General features: G+C 42.2%; 1 protein-coding gene across 7 annotated transcripts in view; it reads right to left on the bottom strand.

Moving 5' to 3' along the window:
* Window positions 1-25,742, bottom strand: part of RERE (arginine-glutamic acid dipeptide repeats) — a 569,568-nt gene that overhangs the window by 155,757 nt on the left and 388,069 nt on the right. The window contains exon 1 of one of the 7 annotated variants that reach the window (XM_030186185.1): window positions 22,152-22,308. The exons of 3 other annotated variants lie outside the window; for them this stretch is intronic. In XM_030186185.1, coding sequence (XP_030042045.1) covers window positions 22,152-22,177 — 26 coding nt within the window. In that variant the 5' untranslated portion in view covers window positions 22,178-22,308. Of the gene's footprint in view, window positions 1-21,741; window positions 21,865-21,968; window positions 22,069-22,151; window positions 22,309-25,742 lie in introns of those variants that run through there. 3 more of the 7 variants (XM_030186186.1, XM_030186183.1, XM_030186184.1) reach the window with 3 other exon arrangements.

Here is a 25,742-nt window from a genome sequence, read left to right as displayed (position 1 = left end):
TCAAGCACTAAACTGTGTACATGAGAACACCTGTATGTCCCACACTAGTGATCTGAATGGGTCACAAAAGCTCCAATCCTTGTTGTAAACAACCAGAGCAGCCAATTGTTCAAGTTTAGGATACACACTGAACATTGCTATCCAGGGGAATATAAGTAGGCAGTTTATATTTGAAAATCTAGGTGGCAATATTAAACCTGCAGTGGTCAGCAAATTTTTTTTTTTTTTAATGTTGGCGACTGTGGGGGGTTTTCTACACCCAGATATTCAGCGCAGAGCCATAACCGGGTACCAGCCCCTAATATCTGGGTGTCTACAGCCACCAGAAACCAGCCAGGTATTCAGCACTAGTACCCCTATGTTCCTGCCCGCAACCTCCGCTCACAGGACAAAGCCCTTCTCTCAGTACCCTTCTCCACCACTGCCAACTCCAGGCTCTGCTCATTCTGCCTTGCCTCACCCTATGCCTGGAATAATCTTCCTTTACCCATACGCCATGCCCCCTCCCTACCCATCTTCAAATCTCTGCTTAAAACTCACCTCTTCAATGCTGCCTTCGGCGCCTAACCGCTCGAGAAATATAAAATGCCCCAATCTATCCACCCTATCAGATTAACTGTTCACTCGTCCTCTAGATTGTTCACTTGTCTTTAGATTGTTGTCTTTTAGATTGTAAGCTCTTTGAGCAGGGACTGTCCTTCTATGTTTGAATTGTACAGCGCTGCGTAACCCTAGTAGCGCTTTAGAAATGTTTGTTAGTAGTAGTAGTAGTACCCACACAGTTATTGTGCTGACCTAACTTGCCTGGATAGTTGTCTGAGTATCAGTTGTACCTGGATAAATTCCAGCTCTGCCTCCAAACTACCCTAGCATTACATGAATAGTGCTGAGGCAGCACAACTAATTGGGTAAGTGCCACTGAAAATCCAGTGATGACTCAGTGCGCGAGATTTATCCAGGTTCAATACAAGCAGCAGACAAGAACAGTTCAAGTTATTTCTCTTCTTGAACCTCATTACCTAGAATGTCATGGCAATCATCCCATCAGTCAAAACAAACTGATTTGTAATAAAGCTTGAGACATCCTCTTCCACAAGGGATATGAATATCAGCTTCATTCCAACCCCAACAAGACCCAAGACGAAATGAGTTTGAACAAGGAGCCAAAACTGTGCTGAAAAACAGTGCAAATTTTACTATACTGAACTACTATAAGAATTTACTGATAAGGAAAATCTGCATAAATGTTTTGAAAAATCTGTGCATATTAAAAAATTATGCATTGTTTATGTATAGTGTTTATGCACAAAATTTCCCCATCCTAAGGCCGGAAATCCCATGCTGTCTTTTCCCTCCTCAAGCTCCAGCCTCTCCAGTTCCATCTCTCTAATTCCCAGCAAGACCCCTAATTCTGATTGCCCCCAAAGTCTTCTCCTGCATGCAATACCCCATACCTCTTATTCTCCCCCTTCCTTCCACCAGGCACATACCCCAACCTCTTATTCTTCCTCTCCGAGCATACACCCCCACTTCTCATTCTTTTTTCTTCTATCCTCAGCTATCACTTCTGTGCCCCACCCTCCAACCTGAACTTTTCCCACACCAGTGGCACACATTCAGATTTTTCTGCCTCCTTCCCATTCCCATGATACACCCTCAGCTTTCTCTGCCCCCTGCCCAAAATCCCAAATGCACACACACCTTACTCTGTTGCTCACTCCCACCCCATGCCCTCTCCATGGCACACTCACTTTGATCTGCCCCCCTCTGAATGGCACACTCACCTTGCTCTCTCCCTCCACCCCTCATGGTACCCCTCATGGAGGGAGGGAGACTGGGCATAGACCAGATGTTCCACGGGGCTGTGGAATTCTGCACAAATTCTGCACTGCGCAGTGGCGCAGAACTCCCCTAAGAGTAATAATTGAACAGCTGAAATTCACAGATATATAACATCTTATATTGCCATCGACTCAGTTCTTCAGTCCACAGAATTACCCTGTATGCAAATATAGCTGCAGCCCAGAACAGAATATTCAGATGACTACATGAACACTCTCGTGGGCACACACCTAACCCGTCCAAGGTATTCATAAATCTGTCCACCCACCTCCTTTCCACAGTTAAATACATCTAGAAAAGCAAGCTACTAAGCTGAAGCATTTTATTCTGAGCACCTTCACATACACTGGCTCATTGCCCAGAACAGGGGCTCAAAGAGAGGGGAATCTCCATGTGATCCTAAAGGAGAGGCATAGAGGGTGTTTCTACTGTTCTGGGCCATACTCCCAGTTCTCATTAAGATACATCCTCAGAGAAAGGCTTCTCAGCTGTTGTGTATCTCTGTGCAATGGTTCTACCACTGCTTTCTTTGTTATATCATGCAACCAAACATTCATATTTGCTTTTTATTACATACAGCTGAAAAAACTGAGGTACATTACAGTTGGGAGGTAGAAACTGCTGCAGGCCAGGCTAGTCTAAGGTGCACTCATGAACAAATTACACAGAAACCTTTTCTGTTTATTTTATGAAATGGTATATTACAAACAGAAAGAAGTGTGACATGTAAAGGGCTTCTTATTTTAGGTTTTAACCAAAATGAGCACTGATTACCTCCCCCCTCGCAGATACAAGATTAAAAAAAAAGGTGTTCACTGCATAAACACTGGAAAGTACCGCTTCCCCTAATACAACAAGTATTTCACCCTCTTCTATCCTCCATAATTTTTTTTACCTTTTCTGTGCTGAGTCCTCATAAGTGACAAACATACAGTATTTGCTTGGGTACTCTGCAATAGTACCTGTAGCGCAAAGACACCGATAAAGATTGATTTTATTTGTATCGTCAAAGAACTCCAAATTAGCTGGAACATACTCCTAAATTTACAATTTGTAAACACCTCAGAATAAAATCATATATATACATAAAGCAAATAGAAGTAAAAAAAGAGAATTAATTCAGAAAGCATGGAGAACAGCTTAGAGCAGTGGGCTGAGAACCAGGGATTTGGAAAGGCTGGCCCCCGTGAAGAAGCAGCAAGATGGGCCCTCAAGGCCAAAAGAGCAGAGAAGCGCCAAGGTCAGTTCCGCACCCAGGGATGAAGTCACAGATACGAACAAGTGAGTTACTTACCTTTAATGGGTATTTTCATGAACAGCTAGATACGTCAGACACCACTGGTGATGTAATCTAACGGCACCACTGATAGATTAGCTTTCCTAGAGCTCAGAGTTTCTGGAAAAAACCTTTCTGAGCATGTATGACAGCCAAAAAAAGCAAACAGGATGTTAGGAATTATTAGGAAAAGGGTGCAAAATAAGACCAAGAATATTATAATGTCTCTGTATTGCTCCATGGTGCATCCGCACCTTGAGTATTGCGTTCAATTCTGGTCACCGTATCTCAAAAAAGATATAGCGGAACTAGAAAAGGTTCAAAGAAGAGCGACCAAAATGATAAAGGGAATGAACTCCTTCCATATGAGGAAAGGCTAAAGAGGTTAGGGCTCTTCAGCTTGGAAAAGAGACAGCTGAGAGGGGATATGATTGAGGTCTACAAAATCCAAGTTGTTAGAATGGGTAAAAATGAATTGATTTTTCAATCTTTCAAGGAGTACAAAGTACAAAGACCAGAGAAAACTCAATGAAATTACATGGAAATACTTTTAAAACAAATAAGAGGAGATCCATCAGACGGATCCAAGATGGCATCAGAGGTGGACTTGTCTGCCTAAGTTCCAGCTGCTCTGGAGGTTGTCTTTGTCTCTTTGGAGTTTTCCCCCTGGTGTATGAGGAAACAGAAGGCTAAAACATGGGGGAACCCCCCCCCCCCCCCGAGAAGATCTTAACTCAAAGCAGGCAACGCTAGAGCATTTTGGTGTTTTGATGCAGGAACACCCACTTCAGTTGGGTCTGATGGATCAACCTGAGACCATAGAACCGAGGGTGCATCATTGAGCCCTCTCCTACAAGCTGTCCCTCCCAGACCTGGAAGCACCTTGACGGCATCACTGAAACAACTGGAGATATCTGGGTCTTCAGCGGTGAGAGGGGATCTGCTGGCTGTCTCTTCTCCTAATTTGTCAGCTATAGATGCAGGGAAGACTGGAGTTGTCCAGCAGCCTTGCCTGAGGGGACAGCTTCTTCCTCGTTTCTGGGAAAGTTTGAAAAGCTAGAAATGGTGACACTGGAATCCTTGGGGGATGCTTTCCAGGGAGTGCAGTCTGCCCTTCAATTCTTCTGGAACAGAAGTTTTGTCCTTAAAAGGAGCTTGTCAAACCTTGTTACAGGATTTGAGGCAGCGTGGGGCTACAATTGGGTCGTTGGAACAAGAAGAGAAACAGATTCAAAGCTTTTCTGCTATAACTCTTAAGGAAAAAAATATTCAAGCATGGAAGCTTGAATATTTGGACAATGTAGTCAGGAGAGACAACCTAAGATTTCTCAATATTCCTAATCTCCTTTGATTCACGTAGTTGATATGTTGAGAAAATATTCCCAACAGGTATTGTGAGTACCAGCTGAGGGCTTTCTGCCCATAGTAAGGGCCCAATATCTCTCTGGTATTATGAGGAGTTCTAATGATATGTCTCAACCTGAGGAGTTCTAATGATAAGTCTCAACCTGAGAAATCTCAGAATTTCAAGAAAACTCGCTTGAAGTAATTACTGAATGACCTACACTTCTGGTAACTTTTGCCCTGGAACCTGAAAGGAATAGTATTTTCCATTTATATTTTCGTCATATGAACGCAAAGGTTTGGGGTTCTACAGTGCAGGTGTTTCCCAACTTATCTAGAGACATTCAGAAAAGACAATGGGAATTCTTGGCTTTGAGGCCTAGAGTTCTGACTTTGGGGGCTCACTTTGTTTTAAATTTTTCCTGTATATGTTTGGTGTCTCTAGAAGCTGTTAATTATGCTTTCTTTGATCCAAAAAATTACAAGAATTTGTGTCTGTCAAGTAAGGGGGTGGAACTCAACCTTTGGATCATCCTGCTCGATTGGAATGCTGAGTGACTGGCTGTGAGCGTTATCCTTCATATTTGTCTAATATATATAGTTTATTTCTTGTTTAACTTTATTTCCTAGTATCTTGGTACAAAATATAGTGGTCTAAGTTTTGTGTCTAATTTCTTATTTCACTCTTAATATAGTGTCTACTCTTTCTTTCTTGACATGGTATAATACTATTATTTTCATTACCATTTATAAGCTTATTCTTTGAATGTAAAATATATAATTGTAATTTTTTAAAAAACATAAGACAAATAGGAGAAAATATTTTTTCACTCAAAGAATAGTTAAGCTATGGAACTCACAGTAAAAGTTTGGACAAATTCCTGTGGGAAAAGTCCATAGTCTGCAATTGAGACAGCCATGGGGAAGCAACTGCTTGCCCCGGGATTGATAGCATGGAATGTTGCTACTAATTAGGTTTCTGTCATGTACTTGTGACCTGGATTGGCCACTGTTGGAAGCAGGATAATTGGTCTGACCAAGTATGGCTATTCTTATGTGTCAGCCACCATCATACTGCCTGCCCATTTCTGCTCCAGTATGTTCCAGAGCTGAAACCAGCTTCATCCTAGAGGGGAAGGTGAGTCAGGTTTTGAAGCTGCCCATGGAGAACATCTGTTACAGGTAAGCAGTCTCACTTTCTCCAAGAAAAAGCAGGATGAGTCAGCCACATATTGATGACTCCCAAGACGGGCCATGAAAGTGTGTTATGTAGAGGAGTGCATGTTCACTCTTTACAGCCTGTGTGTAGTGCTGTGGTAAGATGAGGCTGCAAGATTCAGGGATGGCAAAAAACAATGATGGAGACCTCAGTATGGAGCACAGACAGTTCATAAGCTCTGTAGAGGAAGTAGAAGAGGAATATAGTCACATAACAGTAAATGACGGCAGATAAAGACCTGCAAAGTTCCTGTAACACATATGGCATAACCTGCTTTATGAGACCATGGTTTTAGAGAAGCACAGAATTGACAGATCTCTGGGCTTGCTGGCGATGCTACAGGAAATTGTGGGAACCGGTGTGGTCTGCAATGCCACACAGACTTAGAAGTTGGGTTTTGAATTGTTAATGTGATGAGAGCCTATTACTTCTGACACGGGAAATAATAGACTTCTGGCAAAGCATAGATCCGATATTGATAATTGGCTATGTTTCTGACTGTAACTGGGTGAGATAGGAGGGCTGGGGAATGTCCTTATATTGTGTCTGGAGTTAGATATGTTGTTTTGTTACTGTTTTTTTTTCTTTAATAAAGATAATTTTTTTATTATATATATATATACCTACTCAGTCCATCTAGTCTTCCCTACAAGGTGCCACTCAATGCATGTAACAATTCTTCATGAACACAAAGGTTTTTTATGTTTAGCTGCACATTCATTGTCAATATTTGCTTAAACCCATTAAGCCAACAATGTTGCAAATGAATATACTTGCTATACGCCTCAAGATGTCTTCCTCATCTCCCCTGATACATTCCGGCATTGGCCTTACTTCTCAACTACTGCAGTTGCTGTTAAAGCCCATTCCAGCTCATCCAGAGAACAAGAGCACCGCAGGCCATGGAACCAGTAACAGCCAGATGCACTAAACTTAACGAGCCAGCAATGTGGTTTTTAAACCAGTTCTAGCCAGTCTAGCGAGCAAGTAGTAAAACAAGACACTACCCCCACCCTCTTTTTTGGCACTTTGAAAGGGAAAGGAAAATGGGATTTGATATACCGCCTTTCTATGGTTTTTGCAACTACATTCTAAGCGGTTTACATAATATATACAGGTATTTATTTGCACCTGGGGCAATGGAGAGTTAAGTGACTTGCCCAGAGTCACAAGGAGCTGCAGTGAGAATTGAATCCAGTTCCCCAGGATCAAGGACTATTGCACTAACCACTAGGCTACTCCTCCACTATGAGTGTAGTTTGCATGGTGTGCTGGTGGTGCCTGTGGATCTAGGGGCAACATGCCACTCACTTCCAAGGTTGGCACTGCAAAGACAGCCCCAAACCATCATTTGATGGGGAACACTGCAGTGCCAATAGGGGCCAGTGCTGACAGCTGTTCTTGGGGGGGGGAGGGGTATGTTGGATGAGGTCTTAAGGTCAGAGCTTTATATGACTGCTGTGGAAACAAAGGCTCAGTGGTGGCAGTCATTACAGGAGCAGCATTTTAGCATCCTGACAGACAGGGAAGCAGGTCCATGTCACTGACATCATTAAAGGAGCAAAGGCTTGGTGCCAACTGGCATGATAATTCACAGAACTGTGAACCTCTGTAGAATGGAAGGAGCTCCAAGCCAGTGTCACAGTTACAAGTGTAGCAGGGTGCCTACTGAGCACAACCATCAGCGTCTGCACAGCAGGGCCATGCAGAGAGCACTCATTAGCCATGGAGAACTGTGAATTGGTGCCAGACTATTTCAAGCTGGTATCAAGAGCAGTTCGGTTGGCTCAGGTAGTCCTAGGCCTGCCCTCAGCGCTGGCCAGTGCAGCATAATGAACTGCGACTGATCTGCAAAGCAGAGACACAAGCCAAGGTGTGGATGCACTGTTCCCTCTAAGCTGCGCAAGAGTACTTCAAATGCATTGCTGCCAGTGGAGAGCGCTGTTTCACCATCATATTTTCAGTAGTGAGGGTCAGGCAAGCTCTGCAGAACTCCAGGGATCCCTGCCTGTCCCTAGTGATTGAAACCATAATACTGAAATACCACCCCCTACTGGCAGCTATGCAGTTGGAGGACTCCCGCTCAGCTTAAAGGGAACAATGTGTGGGTGTGCAGTTTAGTAGAACACGGCACCACATTCCTCATCCCCAAATAAGTTTTGTTATGATGTTTGGGAATGCTGTACTGCAGTGTCAAGATGCTGTGCTAGCAGCTCAACATGTCAAAAAATGTTGGTGGCTCATGCAAATTGGGGCTCAGCATTCATGAAGACAAATTCTGCTGCACCAGAGATTTTGTACCAACGGTTCCAAAATAAGAATGAGTAACATGCAGTCTTGGAGGATGCCCGAGTATCAGGGCTGGACAGCATAACAGCACCATTATGCACACTGCCATGAGATCCTGAGTCAATGGGTTGGCATCGAACAACGAAGGCGCCACTAGGGATCAATGAAGTTGGTACTATCTCTGCTGGAGAAAACTACGTTGACCACTGAGGATTCAGAACTACTGTTATGCTATCCTGAAGTTAGAGTCCTCATAATTTGCAGCTGGTTCAGTGGGAGGCAGCTCTCTCAAGCAAAGAGTCTTGCTGATGCTTCTTCGGTGAGACAAGCCAGGTCTCAGAGCTGGAAGTCAATGAGTCTTCAGATTATGCATATGGATTGGCTAGGAAGAGATCTCAACAGAGGAGTGTTGGACCCTGTGTGTCCTCCAGGATAAGACAAGTGGCACATCGGCAACATGCTCCACTAAATCACAAGATCTATTGTAACCAAGGTACCTTTCTTGTGCAGCCAAGGATAGAACAATCTCCTCCAGCCACAGGCTCCCGGTACAGTGAAGAAACAGATGTCCACCAGTAACTTCAATCTTAAGAACTTTTATTCCATGCAGGTTTCTAGTACACAGTTCCAATAGCAGCACAGCACATACCAGGATTCAATACAGGCTTACAGTCAGCTCCAGTCTGGGCTCTTTATCCAGTGCACAATAAACAGTAGTGCAATTCTCAAGACAAACAGTTCTTTCAGTTCATCATCACAGTTCAGTCACCAAGCAGCAGTTTCACCTTCTATCCTCTTTACCTTCAGGAGACTTCAATATTTTAGGGACTCCTTCTACCCAAGGGTTTTCCCCTGCATCAGCTTCACAGTGAATTCAATACTTTTGGGACTTCCTCTCACCCAAGGAATCTCAGCCTGCTTCAGTACTTTAGGGACCTCCCTGCCCAAGGGTTTTCAGCCTACAACTGCCTCTCTCCTTCAGCTCCTCTCTCCTGAACTGAACTGACCTTCTGGGACTCCTTCCCACCTGCCTAATCAATCCCTGGCTTCAACTACCACAACCAGTCCTTCTCCTTCCATTAGCTTCCTCACACCCAAACCAGCTGAGTTAAGCATTAGACTAATGAGACCAATGAGGAGCTCCTGCACACAGGGTTTCCTAACTCTCTTTCCACCTAGTGGCAGCCACTCTACACAACCTGCCAGCTTACACCCATGCCTTCCCTGATTGCAGCTAGGAGTCCAGTCCGGGTTCTTCATCTCCCCCTCTGGCTCCTTGCCTGCAATGCCTTCTGGGACTTGTATTTCAGACTGAAACTGCCTTAACCCAACTATCCTGGAGGTGACTTTATCACACTATGTTGCTCCAGAACAGGGCCTGCACTGGAAGGTTTAAGTCCACTGGTATAGCGCAGAGGTTGATCTTTACTGGCAGCTACACTTGGATGCAGTGTCCATCACAAGAAGGTAATATCTAGAGCTGGGGGTGAGGGAAAAATAAGGGAACTAAGATGAGAGAGAGAAAAAAAAATCACAGGAGGAGGATCTCTCTATTTGGCTGGGCAGATAGAAAGTGGAAATGGGCAAGCACTGCAAAGGGGTTGGGATGGCAAATGCTTTGAAGGCCTTTACAGTCTGGGGGAGGGGGAAGGTCACGGAAATAATTGGTAAAGTTAGGTGGGAACAGATTAAGTTGGAGGGGTGTCAAATCAAGGATGGAGAAAGACAAGAAAGCTAGGGGTCTGAGTGGAAGGGTGAAGCATAGGGAGGGGCAAGTTGGTGAGAGCCAGGCCTTAAGGTGTCTTTTTACAGTACTCGAGCAGAATCCACAAAGAACATGAAAATTCTGTATCTTTGAATAACAAATAAACATACAGCAAAAGAAGTTATTACTCAGAGATAATTATAGTGTTATTTTGATAAATAAAATATGCAGAATTGTGAAACATTGCACACAGAATTCTCAATTTATTTGTGCAGAAGCTTCCCAGGAGTCATAATATTCTGGGGTTTCTATACCACAATTCTACCTCTTATTGTTGAAAAATGAATAGCACCATACAGTAGAAGCAATATGTGAGAAGTGCAAATGGAACATGCCTGGAATTATTCCAGGGAAGAGTATCTAATTTTATAGATGCAATCTAGCAACAAAAAGGAGGTAATAAAGCAGCAGCCATAACAACTATTTAATATTTTAGCCATCTTCAGCTGCAGAGGATTAAATAAAATGATACGCCGTCCTCCATTTGAAAAGTAGCCAGTTGTCATGGAAACGCTGCAGTCTGTGATGTAAACAGGCAGTGAGGAGTGGCAAAAAGTAAAAGTGCATGCAGGCAGAGCTACATGCCTTGGTCCAACAGTGAAACAGTTACAAGAACACACATTTATCAAATGCTTCCAAATCTGCACAGGATGTGAAAACAGCCACCACTGGGATAATGGCTATGCACAAGTAACAAAAGCCAAATGATTTAGTTTGCAAACCAATCCAAACGCCATCTGAAAAAAGTAACCACTTTTATGTATGTGCACTACTTCATTAAAAAAAAAAAATGCTGAAAACCTGAATGATGACAGAATGAAGATCATCCTGTGTCACAAATGGGGTTTCATTCCAATAGCAGAACATGCTGAGTACCAGGGTACCATGAAATTATACAGCAATGTAACATACCCTCCTCTCACCTATCCTGTTAGAATATCAATGGAATGCTTTGATGTCCCCATGCATACCTCCTACCCACCCCCACCCTGTCAGACTGTCAAAGTAATGCTTGGATGTCTCACATATATATACTATCTACTACCACATTTGCTTATTTCCGATCTGACGAAGAAGGGCAATCAAGAAATGTATTAAGTTATGTCCAATAAAGAAAAAAGTATCATCTTATTTTCTTTTCCATGTTTTATTTTGTTTGATTTCTATTGATAACCTGAAGAGTGGACTAACACGGCTACCACACACTTAAAAAGAAGGAACAAATTTCAAGGTTAAAACACAAGACGATGGAAGTGATAAGTGGATATAATTAGGCTTTGAACAGAACAAACAGAATAGCCCAAAACTAACAACAGACATAGCCAGTTTCTAGAACGTCTATATGTAGGGTCTTCAGTCGATAGCTGTCAGGGTCATTGCACTTAACCCCCTAATATTCATTCTTTTAAAGAACCCCAAAGTACTCCCCCCACCCCTCAGCAGCATCCATCCCAAAATCTTCAAGCATGCATCAAGTTTAGAAAGTATACAAAGTACACAAGGGCACCCAAGTATTACAAAATGATAGTCAACTTGGAAAAACAAGAATGTAACACACAGTAAGATGACAGTTCTGAAACAGAACCAAAAGTAAGTATACTGTTTGCATGAAAGAATACAGATATACCCATGTTCCTCAAAGTTGTGCCAAAAGACATATAATAAAGGGAATAGTGGAGATTCCTGAAAGATTCAACATTACAGCTTCCGATTAGGACTAAACTCATCCCTCCATTTTACCCTACATGTTTGGGGGGGGGGGGGGGGGGGATTCAGACACCCACAAACCAATTTAAAACTCGGCAAGTTTTACTTCCCAGACTGCTCTGTCTGCTTCAACAGATATAGGTCTATTATCTCCTGCTAGCTGGAGCATCCTTTACACAACCCACCTCAATACATGCTAGCTTGCACCTGGCACAGCCACTAATGATGAGTACAGATTTTTTTGATTCATTCAGCATCAATAACTGACAGCCTTCAGATAGTACCACCAACAGTATTTGTATTTGTTTAATACCTGCCGTACTTGACATCCACCATGACGGTATTTTGTAAGCCACATTGAGCCTGCTAATATGTGGGAAAATGCGGAATACAAATGTTACAAATAAATAAATAAACAGTGATGAGAACTGGCCTACGCCCAGCACAGTCAGGAATGAGTGGAACCAATCTTAACACATAGAGGCAGCATTAATGTGCACTGGTGTTCCACTAGACCAGACAACCTTTAAAATCCTTTTGTGTACCCATAATGGCCAATGAGGGATTTTAAACATTTTTTACTCCTCAACTTGAGCATAAAAAATAGGCCAATTGCTTAGAAGACAGTTATGCTTACTTCTATGCTACAAGCAAAAAGTATTTCTTTTTTTTTACTTTGTTTTAACTCACTGTAGCTAATCCAATAAGAGCCGGCCTTCATGCCACAGATCCACAACATTTTTATGCTGAGCCAGGTTCTATTCCCTCTGTGCATGCAAGCCTGGTGAGTTAATCAAGTCCTTGAACCCAATCTAGGGACCTGCACTGGAAAAGCCAGCCTAGCTGTGCCTCCAGACATTAGTTAACGTGTGTCACCTGGAGAAGGAAAATCCTGAATTCTAGCCAGCTAACACTGGGGAAAAACAGCATTGTTGGTGGGCTTGAGTAGGATACACAGCACATGACCTTTGAGTACCCATACACAGTCCAATCCTGAAGGATCCTACCCCCTCCAAAACAAATGTCCTGTCATAAAGGACTAATGTGGCTAGTCTTCAATGTACGTGGTGTGCCCTAGCCTCATTAACCTCCTGCTAACTAAAATCACCATGGAAAACTTTTGAGTCCTTGTATGGTCAAAGAAAGAGTGCAGCAGGAGAAAACACAGGCCTCATCTAATTCTGGTTCCCATTTTTTAAGGTGTGTTCTGCATTGCCCAAAGCTTGCCTAGTGCTTGAACATAGCCCAGCAGCCCTTAAACTGGGGAGTCTCCTGCCTCTGGAGTCTTCCAATGCCCACATTCATTGCACTTTTTTTTTTCATGCCATCATTGATTAATCCGGGCAGGCAGCACCAGGCCAAGATCTCTGACCCAGACTTCAAGAGATCCAGGATTTTTTTGTGGGGGATGAAGAGGCAGCAGCAGTCCACTGCTGGATGAAATAAGTAGCACCCCCCCCCCCCCCCCCCCCCCAGGTTAATGGAACTATGATTTGGCATGCAAGTCAGTCTGCCCTGCCAGAACCTCTTCAATCATGCTGCACCAGCAAATGTCTCCCACCTTCTGGCTTGCTGGAAATAGAGCAATACTGATCAGCTCTCTGGCTGCACCAGCATATATAGCTAAGACAAGCAGATTTGCTTTGTCTCCATCTACTGGCAGGAGGACAAATCCCACTGATTTGGGCTGGTTTGGCAGACAGAGGACACCATCTTTCTGGTATGTCAATGCCTATTATATTCCCCATCTCACCTCTCTTCTAAAGAATACATATTTAGGTCTTCAATGTAATTTTATACTTTCAGTGGAGACCCTACACACCAGTGATCTCAAACCTTTTTCATGTAAAGGGCTGCAAAGTGGACACGAGAAAGCTCTGGGGGCCACCAAAAGATTTTAGGCTTACAAATGTAATTTTAAATACTAATTTTGATTCTACAAGGATATATATATATATTTTTAAACGCACTTTATTTTGGCTTGTTATCAGTTATAAAAACCATGAGACTTTCTGTGTTACCATTAATCCTCCTCATCTCATGACCCAAAGGAAAGACATTGCTCTGAAAATGAAAGAAAAAGAGGGTATGGGTGCGTGGGCCCTTACAAATGTAATATCTTGCACAATTGTTTTTAAAGCAAATTATGTAAGTAAAATGTTACCTGAAAGTTAGACCTGTAAAGCTCTGCTGGGTTGCGTGTACCTTCGTGGTCACATTAACTCGCATGCATGGGGAAAGGCATGCCGACTAGCATTTGAGGAGCATCACAGGGCCTTTTTTCTACCCCCAGTAGAGGTGGGGGGTTGCTTGATATAAGGGCTGCAAAAAGGGACTAAGGGCGCCACGTGTTGGAGACCACTGCCCTACACTATTTTGCTTGTATTTCTCTGATCTACATCTATCCCTACTTTGACACAGCTTCAAAATGGAACATAATATTCAAAATGAGGCCTCTTGATAACCTTTACAGAAGCTTTTACCACCTATTTTTTCCTATTAGTTATGCCTGTTCCTTTGCAGTCCAGAATATCTCTGGTCCTGGTAACTGCATTACCATCCTATTTCACTACCCTGTGATCAAACACCATCACCCCAAGGTTTCTCTCAGTCATTGCATATCAGTTTCTCAACCCCTCACTGTATACTGTTTTTTTTTTAATTTCACCAACCCAAATGCAAACTCTGTACTTTTTTTGCACTGGATTCTTAACTGCCAAGCATTCAACCACTCCTCAAGCCTTTTTATAGCTCACTTCTCCTTCTATCTAATCCTTGCTGCAGATCTTAGTGCAATTTGAAAAAAGGGCAAACTTCCTTCTAGACAAAGATTCCATCCCAAAAGCAGAATGTACTGGGGGGAGGGGACTGGCAAACTATGGGATTAGACTAGATGCAGCTCCGCTTCTTATGGAAAACTATGAAGGTACCTGTGTACTGTGGGCTTTGGGAAGATACAGATGTTCCTATGCAGGCTGTGCTTGATACCATATGGGAATGGGTAGATGGTACTGGGTATCAATGTACTGTGAGTTAGAACAGGACTTGACAAAATTTTCTTTAAATCTAGAAACCAGGCCAAAAATCCAGGGGCTGGCCACAAAAGCCTTTTTAATGGCCCCCTCCCCCCACCAAAAGGCTCCTTTAGGGCCTGGTTTACTGTTTTCCTATTCTGTGACTATAGGAAAAGAAAGCTTAGCAAATCAGGGCCCTGTGCCCACTATACAATGCCAGCAGAAGGCAGGAGCCCCTGACCCTCTTCCACCACCCCTAACAAGCATATTGTCAGTAGCAGATCACTGAACCTTTATGGCTGTGTCTTGGGCAACTGCCCTTTTCCCTTCACATATCACAGTGGTCTAAGTAATTCAAGAAACAAAATTGTCTCTTTCTCTCTGCACCCTGCTACATAGTATATAAGTGTGGCCATACTGGGACAAACCGAAGGTCCATCAAACCCAGCATCCTGGCCAATCAGGTTAAAAGTACCTGGCAAGATCCCAAAACACTATAATACGTTTTATGCTGCTTATCCTAGAAACAGTAAGTGGATTTTCCCCGTCCATCTTAATAATGGCTTATGGACTTTTCTTTTAGAAAGCTATCCAAAACGTTTTTAAACCCTGCTAACTACTTTTACCACATTCTCTGACAACAAATTCCAGAGTTTAATTACACGTTGAGTGAAGAAATACTTTCTCCAATTTGTTTTAAATCTACTACTTTGTAGCTTCATTGTGTGCCCCCTAATCTAAGCGATTCATGTCTACCCGTTCACTCCACTCATTATTTTATAAACCTCTATTGTATCTCCCCTCAGCCGTCTTTTCTCCAAGCTGAAGAGCCCTAGCCGCTTTAGCCTTTCCTCATAGGGAAGTCGTCCCATCCCTTTTATCATTTTCATCACCCTTCTCTGTAACTTTTCTAATTAAACTATATCTATTTTGAGATACAGTGACCAGAATTGCAAACAGTATTGGAGGTACGGTCGCACCATGGAGCGATACAAAGGCATTATAACATCCTCATTTTTGTTTTCCATTCCTTTTCAAATAACACCCAACATTCTATTTGTTTTCTTAACTGCTGCCGCACACTTGAGTAGAGGGTTTCAAAGTATCATCAACGATGACACCTACATCCTTTTCCTGGTCAAAGACTCCTAAGTACATAAGTATTACCAAACTGGGACAGACAAAAAGTTCCATCAAGCCCAGTATCCTGTTTCCAACCATAGCCAATCCAGGTCACAAATACCTGGCAAGATCCAAAACAGTACATTTTATGTTACTCATCATATAGGCAGTGGATTTTCCCCAAGTCCATTTTAATAATGGTCTATGGACTTTTCCTTTAGGAAGCCGTCCAACCCTTTTTTAAACCCCGTTAAACTAACCGCCTTTACCACATCCTCTGAACGAATTCCAGAGTTTAATAGCACATTGAGTGAAGAAATATTTTCTCAGATTCATTTTAAATTTACTACTTTGTAGCTTCATTGCATGTCCCCTAGTCTTAGCATTTATGGAAAGAGTAAACAGACGCTTCATGTCTACCCGTTCCACTCCACTCATTATTTTATAGACATCTATCATATCTCCCCTCGGTCATCTTTTCTCCAAGCTGAAGAGCCCTAGCTGCTTTAGCCTTTCCTCAAAGGGAAGTTGCCCCATCCCCTTTACTATTTTTGTCGCCCTTCTCTGCACCTTTTCTAATTCCACTATATCTTTTTTGAGATGCGGTGACTAGAAGAATTGAACACAATATTCAAGGTGCAGTTGCACCATAGAGTGATACAAAGGCATTACAACGTCCTCATTTTTGTTTTCCATTCCTTTGCTAACAATACCTAACCATTCTATTTGCATTCTTAGCCGCTGCAGCACACTGAGCAGAAGGTTTCAACGTATCATCAACAACGACACCTAGAATCTTTTCTTGGTTGGTGACTCCTAACGTAGAACCTTGCATTACGTAGCTATAATTCAGGTTCCTCTTTCTCACATGCATCACTCTGCACTTGCTCACGTTAAACGTCATCTGCCATTTAGACGCCCAGTCTTCCCAGTTTCGTAAGGTCTTCTTGCAATTTTTCATAATCCTTTTGTGATTTAACAACTTTGAATAACTTTGTTTTGTCAGCAAATTTAATTACCTCACTAGTTACTCCCATCTCCAGATCATTTATAAATATAATAAAAAGCAGTGGTCCCAGTACAGAACCCTGGGGAACGCCATTATCGTTTATTTACTATACCGTTTCTAATTGCATTGATAAAACAGAACGGTTTACACCTTAAAAATAACATATTAAATTAAAAAAAACATATAAGAAATCCATTAATTTGATAGAAAAGCACAGCAAACTACAAACATCCATTCTAAGAAATATAACAATGGACATTCATAACAAACTGTATAAACAAGTATATTATTTGTTACTGCATATCTACCCGTCTCCATTGAGAATACTGACCATTTAACCCTACTCTTTGTTTTCTATCTTTTAATCAGTTTTTAATTCACAATAGAACATTACCTCCTATCACATGACTTTCCAATTTCCTCTAGAGTCTTTCATAAACTAAAAACACAAACCAAGAGACTCGAACATGCATGGAGAAAAAATAAAAGATGTACACACACTCAACGCATGGAAACAAACTCAAAGAAAATACAAATATGCAATAAGGCAAACCAAAAGATATTACAAAACCAACATAGGGCCTGACTACAAAGACACGAACAAACTATATCAACTCATGAACAAATTACTAGACACCACAGTGGTTACCTCTACCAACACAGACACCCCACCTGCAGATAAATTGGCCAAATACTTCAACGAGAAAATTGTAAACTTACGCAACAGGTTACCACAGAGCAACACCGATGTCGAAAAATTCATTGTTTAGACCCAATCCTCGGTGAATACCCAGCAGACCAAATCTGGACAGACTTCGCCCCCATCACCGATGAAACTGTTAGCATTAACAGGTTCGCCAAGTCTCACTGTAAATTGGACACTTGCCCCAGCTACCTATTAAAATCCACCCCACAACGCTTCATAAGAGACCTCACAGCCCACCTAAACTACATGTTGCAACATGGACTCTTCCCCAAGGAAAAAGGCAACATCCTACTCACCCCAATACCCAAAGATACAAAGAAAAAAAGCAAATGAAATCACCAACTACCGCCCGGTAGCATCCATCCCTCTGGTAGTCAAACTGATGGAAAGCATGGTAACCAAGCAACTTACCGACTACTATCATCACCATGGAAAACAGATTGTGGGGTACCCCGAGGATCACCACTATCACCAACCCTGTTCAACCTAAATGATGACCCCACTAGCCAAATCGTTATCCAACCAAGGCCTTAATCCTTACATCTACGCCGATGATGGCATGATATATATCCTGTATAAACACGATCTAACAGAAATCACCAACGAAATCAAACTCAGCCTGCAAATCATAAACTCATGGGCGGATGCATTTCAACTAAAACTAAAAGCAGAAAAAACACACTGTCTCATCCTCGCATCCCAATACAACACGTACAAACCCAGCAACTTAAACACCCCAGAATACATCCTTCCTGTTTCTGACAGCCTGAAAATTCTCGGAGTTACAATCGACCGAAACCTCACACTAGAAACCCAAGCAAAATCTACAACAAAGAAAATGTTCCACTCAATGTGGAAACTCAAACGAGTAAAACCTTTCTTCCTGAGAGAAGTATTCCGCAATTTGGTTCAATCAATGGTACTAAGTCACCTAGACTACTGCAATGGAATCTATGCGGGATGCAAAGAATACATCATAAAGAAACTCCAAACTGCCCAAAACATCGAAGCTAGACATATTTGGAAAAATGAGATTCGAAAGCGCCAAATCTCTAAGAGAAAAGCTGCACTGGCTCCCAATCAAAGAATGTATTGCGTTCAAAATCTGCACTCTGGTCTATAAAATCATCTACGGCGAGGCCCCGGGATAAATGGCAAACCTCATAGACTTACCAACCAGAAACACAAAACGATCAACACGCACATACCTAAATCTCCATTACCCAAGCTACAAAGAACTCAAATACAAAACCATAACAGAACTCTGTAAGCCACATTGAGCCTGCAAATAGGTGGGAAAATGTGGGATACAAATGCAATAAATAAAAATAAAAACCTATGCATCCAGCTTCTCCTATATAAGCACGAAACAATGGAACGCATTACCAAATGTCATGAAAACAATGCACAACTTGTCAAACTTCCGGAAATCATTAAAAACCAACTTGTTCAAAAAGGCATACCCTAATGATCCAACTTAAACGCCTGAACCCTGCAACACAACGAAATTAATACTTGAACTGGACATAACTCTTCCTCCTGGATTCCCTAATATGTTTGTCACTTTTGAACTTTTACCATAATATCACTCTGTATTTGTTATACCGAAATTGGCGATCGCCATCACAGTACTATGTAAGCCACATTGAGCCTGCAAATAGGTGGGAAAATGTGTGATACAAATGCAATAAATAAATAAATAAAGGTACTTTCTCAAATCTCTTTTGAAAATCCAGATACACAATATCAACTGGTTCACCTTTATCCACACGTTTGTTCACCCCTTCAAACAAATGTAGTAGATTGGTGAGGCAAGATTTCCCTTCACTAAATCCATGTTGGCTTTGTCTCATTAATCCACGCTTTTGAGTATGCTCTGTAATCTTGCTCTTTATAATAGTCTCTACCAATTTGCCCGGCACTGATGTCAGACTCACCAGTCTATAATTTCCCAGATCACCTCTGGAACCTTTTTTAAAAATTGGCATTACATTGGCCACCCCCCAAACTTCTGGTAATATGCTTGATTTTAAAGATAAATTACATATTACTACCACCCAGCTTCTCATATATATATCCCTTACCCTGCCCTCATCCAGACTCTCCTTTCCCCAGCGGTCCTACCCTGCCCTCATCCAGACTCTCCTTTCCCCAGCGGTCCTTAGCCCCTAACGCTCATCCCCCCCACCTCCTAGGCACCTTCCTCTCCCCCCACATCTAAGACACCCCAATTGGCAGCCACTTTACCCTTCAACCTCTAAAGCACCCTTTCAATTGGCAGCCAATATTCACCCCCCCCACCTATAAGGAACCCCATCCGCCAAAAAGCAGGATTATACCTGCTGTCTCTCCTTCCTGTTTGTCTGTTATTGCTGCTGCAGAAACAAGCATTGCTCTAACTCTGCATACACAGCTCTTGTAAGTTTTAAGCTGCATGATGCAAGAAGGAACTCCGGTGCAAGGCACTCAGCTTATACTTAGTAAGAGTTGTCTGTGCAATTACAGCAATGCTTGTTTCTTCAGCCACAACAGCCATTTCATGGACACAAAATCTTGGGTGCCAAGGTTCAACTTTTAAGTGCCATGGCAATTCAGTGCCCAGGATTTATCTGACTTAGGACAGGTACAGCTCCCAGATCTATTCAAACTATACTGGTTACTAGTGTGCTGTGGGCTTAGGGCAGATTCCAGGCCCTCTCTCCTATAGTAACAATCTTTCCTCACACTGTAACAGTTAAAATCTGCACAATTTTCTCTCTCCTAAAGCAGCTGCATTTATCTCCCTGTCTGTAAATCCAACCAGACTATACAGGTGCTCAAAGTTGCCCCTCTACAATACTACTGCCAATTTCCACTATTCCATATACTAGACATGCAAAAGACCATTTTGTTTATATTATTAAAAGTACCATAGCATGAAATTATACATAAACAGGATGTGACTCCTAATCCCAGCTATATCACTAATAATGATTTTTGGAAAAATTTCCATAACTGCTTTTTGTTTTCTGTGTACCACTGGGGTGCTATCTTTCTGCAATTTTATAAAAATCTGCATGAAATTTCAAGTGAACAGATAAAACATTCAGCAGAAGTGCTGTAGGAATAGGAAGATCCTTTGCAACCAGATCAACGTAACAGCTACTCTTGTATACTGCTACCACCTCACAGTTCTAAGCAGTTAACAATTAAAAGAAGCTCAAATATGTATCTAGGAATTACATAAAATAGAAGAAAAAAATCAATAAGAATAATTTACAATTCATTAACATATCTTTGGAAAAGTAAAGTTCTCAAAGAGTTTCTAAAATATTTATAATACAAAAGACTTGAAATCTCCTTCCCTATTTGAGCTGCCTTAAAAGCTAATAATGACTCATGAATTTTCATTCTCTTTTTTCTTCTTCAAAGAAGGAAAAACAACATGAGTTATTTTCTATTCTCTGAGGCCTTGAAGAATTTGCAAAATAAAAATATTCAACCATATATGCTGGTGCATCTCAATGTAAGTCCTTGTATAAAATACAGATAATTTAAACAGAATCCTTGCATTTATAGGGAGCCAATGGAATTTTTTGTAATAAGGTGAAATATTTGCCTTTTGAAAAGAGCAGGCGAACCGCTGTATTTTGTGTTGTTTGCAGTTTTGTCAACAATTGTTTAGTACAGCCTATATAACTGAGATCAACTGAAACCTTTCTGTATATCACATAGAAACTAACTTTTCATAATATTTGAGGGTGCTGAACACAACTTGTCCTTTTCCTGGACATAGTGAAAAAGTTTGCTCAGTACTGGAGGTGGCTCAAGCATTCACTGCACCTATAGACCTGGCAACTGTGTTGCACATCTCTCAGAATCAACATGGAACTTAGTTGCCCTACATAACTAAGTACCTTCTGATAGTCCTGTACTAGGACCTCCACGCATTATTCTGTGAATACATGTCACTCCTGCTCTGCAGCACCTCCTTGCTATGTCATTATAGAGACCCCACTATCACCACAGACAGCTCTGTCCTGTACTGCAACACCCCCTATTCCACTGCAAGGACCCCCCCACCCCATACATACCTCTTCCAACACGCCTCTATTCTGACATGCAACAAGGGAGTAGGAAGCAGACTGCAAAATAAATGCTGTATACCTCGCCCGCCCCTCCCCCCCAATTTATTGTTCAATGCCACATCCAATATAGTAACTACAGTTAGTTATATAACATATTGTGGCTACAGTTTCGCAGATAGATACAAATATAAACATAGTCCTTGCCCCCTTTCCTCTTGTGCAGTTGCAGGCCCCTTTTTTCCCCCCTCCGTAAATACAACGACGCAATATTTTCAAGCAAAGACTGCCGGAGCTCCGTCCAAGCTTGAGGCAACCTCCATCCTGACGCGACTCGTCGGCCCAGCTCAGACATGGCAGAATGAATATTTAAAAGCAAATCACCATGGCAACTGAGAGAGGACCAGGGCATGCCTCTGCATTCCTTCAGAAACCGCAGTATGGTCGCCCCTGTACCGCGAGCTCTAACGCCGCCTCTCGCAGCGCTGCAGCTGGGAACCAAGGCTGAGGTTACCGAAATCCAACTCTCTCTCTCTCCCCCCCCCCCTTCTGTAAGGGTTTATTAAGCCCCTAACACACAACCCCTCTCACTCAAAGGAAGTTCCACCCACCTAAGAAACAGCCAATGGTTGCATACCTCCAGCCCTTCCCAAAACATTCCGCACGGCACGGACCCCAAGGCCAAACACTCCTAATAGCCACATAGGCAAGTGCGCGTGCAGGCTCCAGAAGAGAAGAGAGCTCAGCCTGCCTGCAACGCGAGAGCCGAGCAGAAGCAGGCAACCGGAACCTACCTGCAGGGGCCGAACTGATCGTCCATGATAAAACAGGCCGAGATCCTCGGCCCACAAATTCCCTCCTTTCACTAATCTGCTCAAAATGGAGGCACATGCAGTACGAGCGCCCTCAGAGAGATTTTACAGAGCTTGTGCTATGACCTAAACCTCCACACAGAAACTTCCCCCGCGGATAGAAAGCGACTGAGCATGTGCTGTGACACCCCACCACCCCCCCCCCCCTCGCTCCCCTCTCAGCAGTCTTAGCCCTGCCATTTCCGTAAATAAAGCCAGCAAGCTGGCGTGCGGGAGAAGGGCCCTGACAGGGGATCCACGACGGCCCGCAACTCAAAGCGCATCAGTTACTTATCTTGGGAGCGTGTTCTCACATGAAGTATGCTAAGGAGATCGGTAGAATTGAGTAAATTGCCAACAAACTGCCTACTGCCATAGCCCTTCATAACACGTCCACATAAAAAAAAAGAACACAAAACAACACGTTTACATGTCATATGGGCATAAGATAAAGAAAACTATTAATAATCCAGAAACGATTCTTTTTTTTTTTTCATCCCGAAAGCTCAACGATAATATAAAAGGGAGATTTAGCAGACGGCCATGCCTACCTTACTTAAGTGTAAAACTCTTCTGTCTTCTATCAAGCTATTAATAACGGACACCATCAGTGCGCTTACTTGCGAGAAAATACCAGAGCACTATGAATAAAATGACACAGTTCCTGGCCTACCTTGCCAAACAAAAGGTTTCTTGCAAACAATTATACCAACTTCTTTTCTTTCCGGTAAGATTTAATGTCACTAATAGTATGAATACAGGATGTGTGGTTAAGGGTTCTCTAAATGAACTTGAACTGGGCAGTCTGCTCCAAATGAGAGACCTGCACCCCTATCACAGTAGCACACAGCAAATGTTAAAAATGAGATCCAATGAAGATAATACTGTACATGTTGATCTGCATCTCTTAAGGAAGCCTTTAAGTTTCATTTCCTTTTTTTTTTTTTTTTTTTTTTTAAACTAGGGCTTTTACAGCAAACTTTGAGATGGGAGAAGATTAAGCTTCTTTGCACAGCTCACTTACTGCCTGCTCTTAGTCACACACCAGACTGTTGTTTCTGAATTCTTTTTTTCTTTTCTTAAATGATTTGTTAATACTCAAAAACGTTCAATAAAAAACATTTGAAAAAACAAAAGCGTTCTCAGGATAGTTTTCCTTTAAGTGCAAAAATCAAAAGCCCCATTCTGTTCCAAACAGCACTCTAAAAATAGTGCTGGCACAGTGTGGGGTTTTACTGCCCCTATGATCAGAGATAAATAATAGCATGCAAATTTTAACACGCTATTATCTCTGATCATAAAGCACAGGAAGATTGTGCCTAAATCCTCCTGAACTTGTTTGACAGGTCCAGGCTGTCAAAAGCCCAGAGCTGTCAAATACAGGGGCTGGAGGTCTGTGGGACCCCCAGACCACCCTGCAACTGCAAGGCCCTGACGGCCTGTTCCCCCCCCCCCCCGAACCCCACACCCCAACCCAGCGACATCTCCAGCCCCCCCCTAACTCCCCCTTGCACCAAGACTCCCCAACCTCGTGATCTAGCTGCTCCCTCCCCTGCCCCCCTATACCTTAGTGGTGGAGGAAGTAGTACACTCCCCCTCTTCCGGCACCACCTTGAAAAATAGTGGCACCCAGCCCTGTCCAGTGCCATCCTGGGATGCGCTGGGCTGGGCTTCACCATATAAGGGAGTTCTTTATATGGTGGTGAAGTCCCACGTCAGGGTGGCGGCGCTGGAAGAGGAGGGAGTGTACTACCAAGGAGGTTTGATTTGTCAAAAAGTTGAAACCACTTAGTTTAGTGTATGTTTCCCTTTCCCCACACAGTCGTTCTGCGTACACTCAAAACAAAGCAAACAAACCTATGAGCTGCTGAACCCATGTTGTTCTTTATTGTTGGTAGCATTTTTATTTTCAAACATGTCAGCTTGTGCAGCATATGGATGTACAGAGAGGAAGTATAATAACAGAATAATTTTTCATTGGTAGAGTTGTAATTTGTTATAAATTGTAATGTTTGTTATTTGGAGGGGACATCCTAGAATGTGTTATATTCGTGCAGAGATTTCTTTTCTCCTGGTAAAAGGCCACTAAAACAGACATATTATGACAATCAGGTGCTCAACATCCAGAGTTTCTATTTATTTATGGCAGTTATATCCCAAATTAAACATGAATTAGGTTGAAACCTGGGAGCATTTAAAATCTTTTGTTTCCTGTGCCTAGATCAAAAGAGAAAGATGGTTTGTGGGAACTTGCTCCTTTTGTTTTGTGGAACGCAGTGGTATATTATAAAAATGCACTTAATATTGCTTATTACTACTAGAAAGATAATAAATGAGGGCAGAGCTACCTTCATGCTGAAGTCCAGTCAGTCTAAATGTGACATTTTCCAGTTCTGTGTTATATATTTATTTCTTCTTCAAGTCAGTTTTCAACAGCATTTTCTCAGTTATTACCCAAATACAAACACAATTATAACGTTAATTAATAAGTTTTGGATGTTACTGAATTCTATTATTCTTTCTCACTGTATTTCCAGTTTTGGCACAGTATAAGTCATCACAAGGACAAAATACAAGCCCATTTAAACAAATGAGAGATCTGCATGAAAGAAAATATTTTTATTATTGTGACTTATGAAAACCACTTGCCCCTGAAACATGCTCAAAACAGAATACAAAAGAGATAAGTTGAAGGTATGATTCCATGTGCCCCAATGAAAGGAGAGTTTAATTTTACCTCCAATCTTTATAACACCAGGCTTCCCAAGGCAGATTACAACAGTTAAGATGAACCTATCAGTAAACAGAATATTCTCACTGAAATTTGGCCATGTATTACTGTATTGTATAGAATAGTATAGAAAAATTAGCACAAAAACCAGCCTTTATTACTGCTGTTTCCACCAGCTATAATTTTTGAAGCTGTTTTAGTGATATTCAGTTTTGATTTCATGATATTTATATCTACATAATGAATGCTTTCAAAAAATTAAAAAGCTGTCAAATAAGTACAAAATTAAAAAAAAAATCTTGTCTTCTATCTTTTAAGGCACTGCCTATCCAACTGGGCCAGCTTTTGACTTTTTTACAGATGGACCATGCATAAGTAGGCCATTATTTCTAATAATCTTTTACTATTGCTTTCACTAGAATTTGCTATTGTTTTGGGTGTACTTGCAGCTCCACCTACTGCCAGCAAGCTATGCCCCATTGGTTTGAACCCATATAATGGGCTAGATAGCCTTGTTCCATTCTCCTGTTCTCAATCTAACCTCCTAGTATAATACTCCCGCCTCCATCATTAAGGTACAGGAAGGGGGGCTGATGGACCACCAGGTTAGGGGATTTGCGTTTGCGACCCACCAGGGTTTTCTTTTGCGATGTGAGGGGGGGGGGGTTAGGGGGGGCTGGAGGTTCACCAGATCTCCAGTCCCCCGTGAACTTGGTTTGGGGAAACTGGAGTTCCAGTGTCACTGGCTTGGGATGGGGGCTCGGGTCTCCTGTGTGTGTGTGTGTGGGGGGGGGGGGGGGTCC

This window comes from Microcaecilia unicolor, chromosome 13 (genome assembly GCF_901765095.1).
Source record: "Microcaecilia unicolor chromosome 13, aMicUni1.1, whole genome shotgun sequence".
NCBI classification, from domain to species: Eukaryota; Metazoa; Chordata; class Amphibia; order Gymnophiona; family Siphonopidae; genus Microcaecilia; species Microcaecilia unicolor.
Note: the sequence above shows the minus strand (reverse complement) of the source record. Positions and strands in the feature narration are given on the sequence as shown.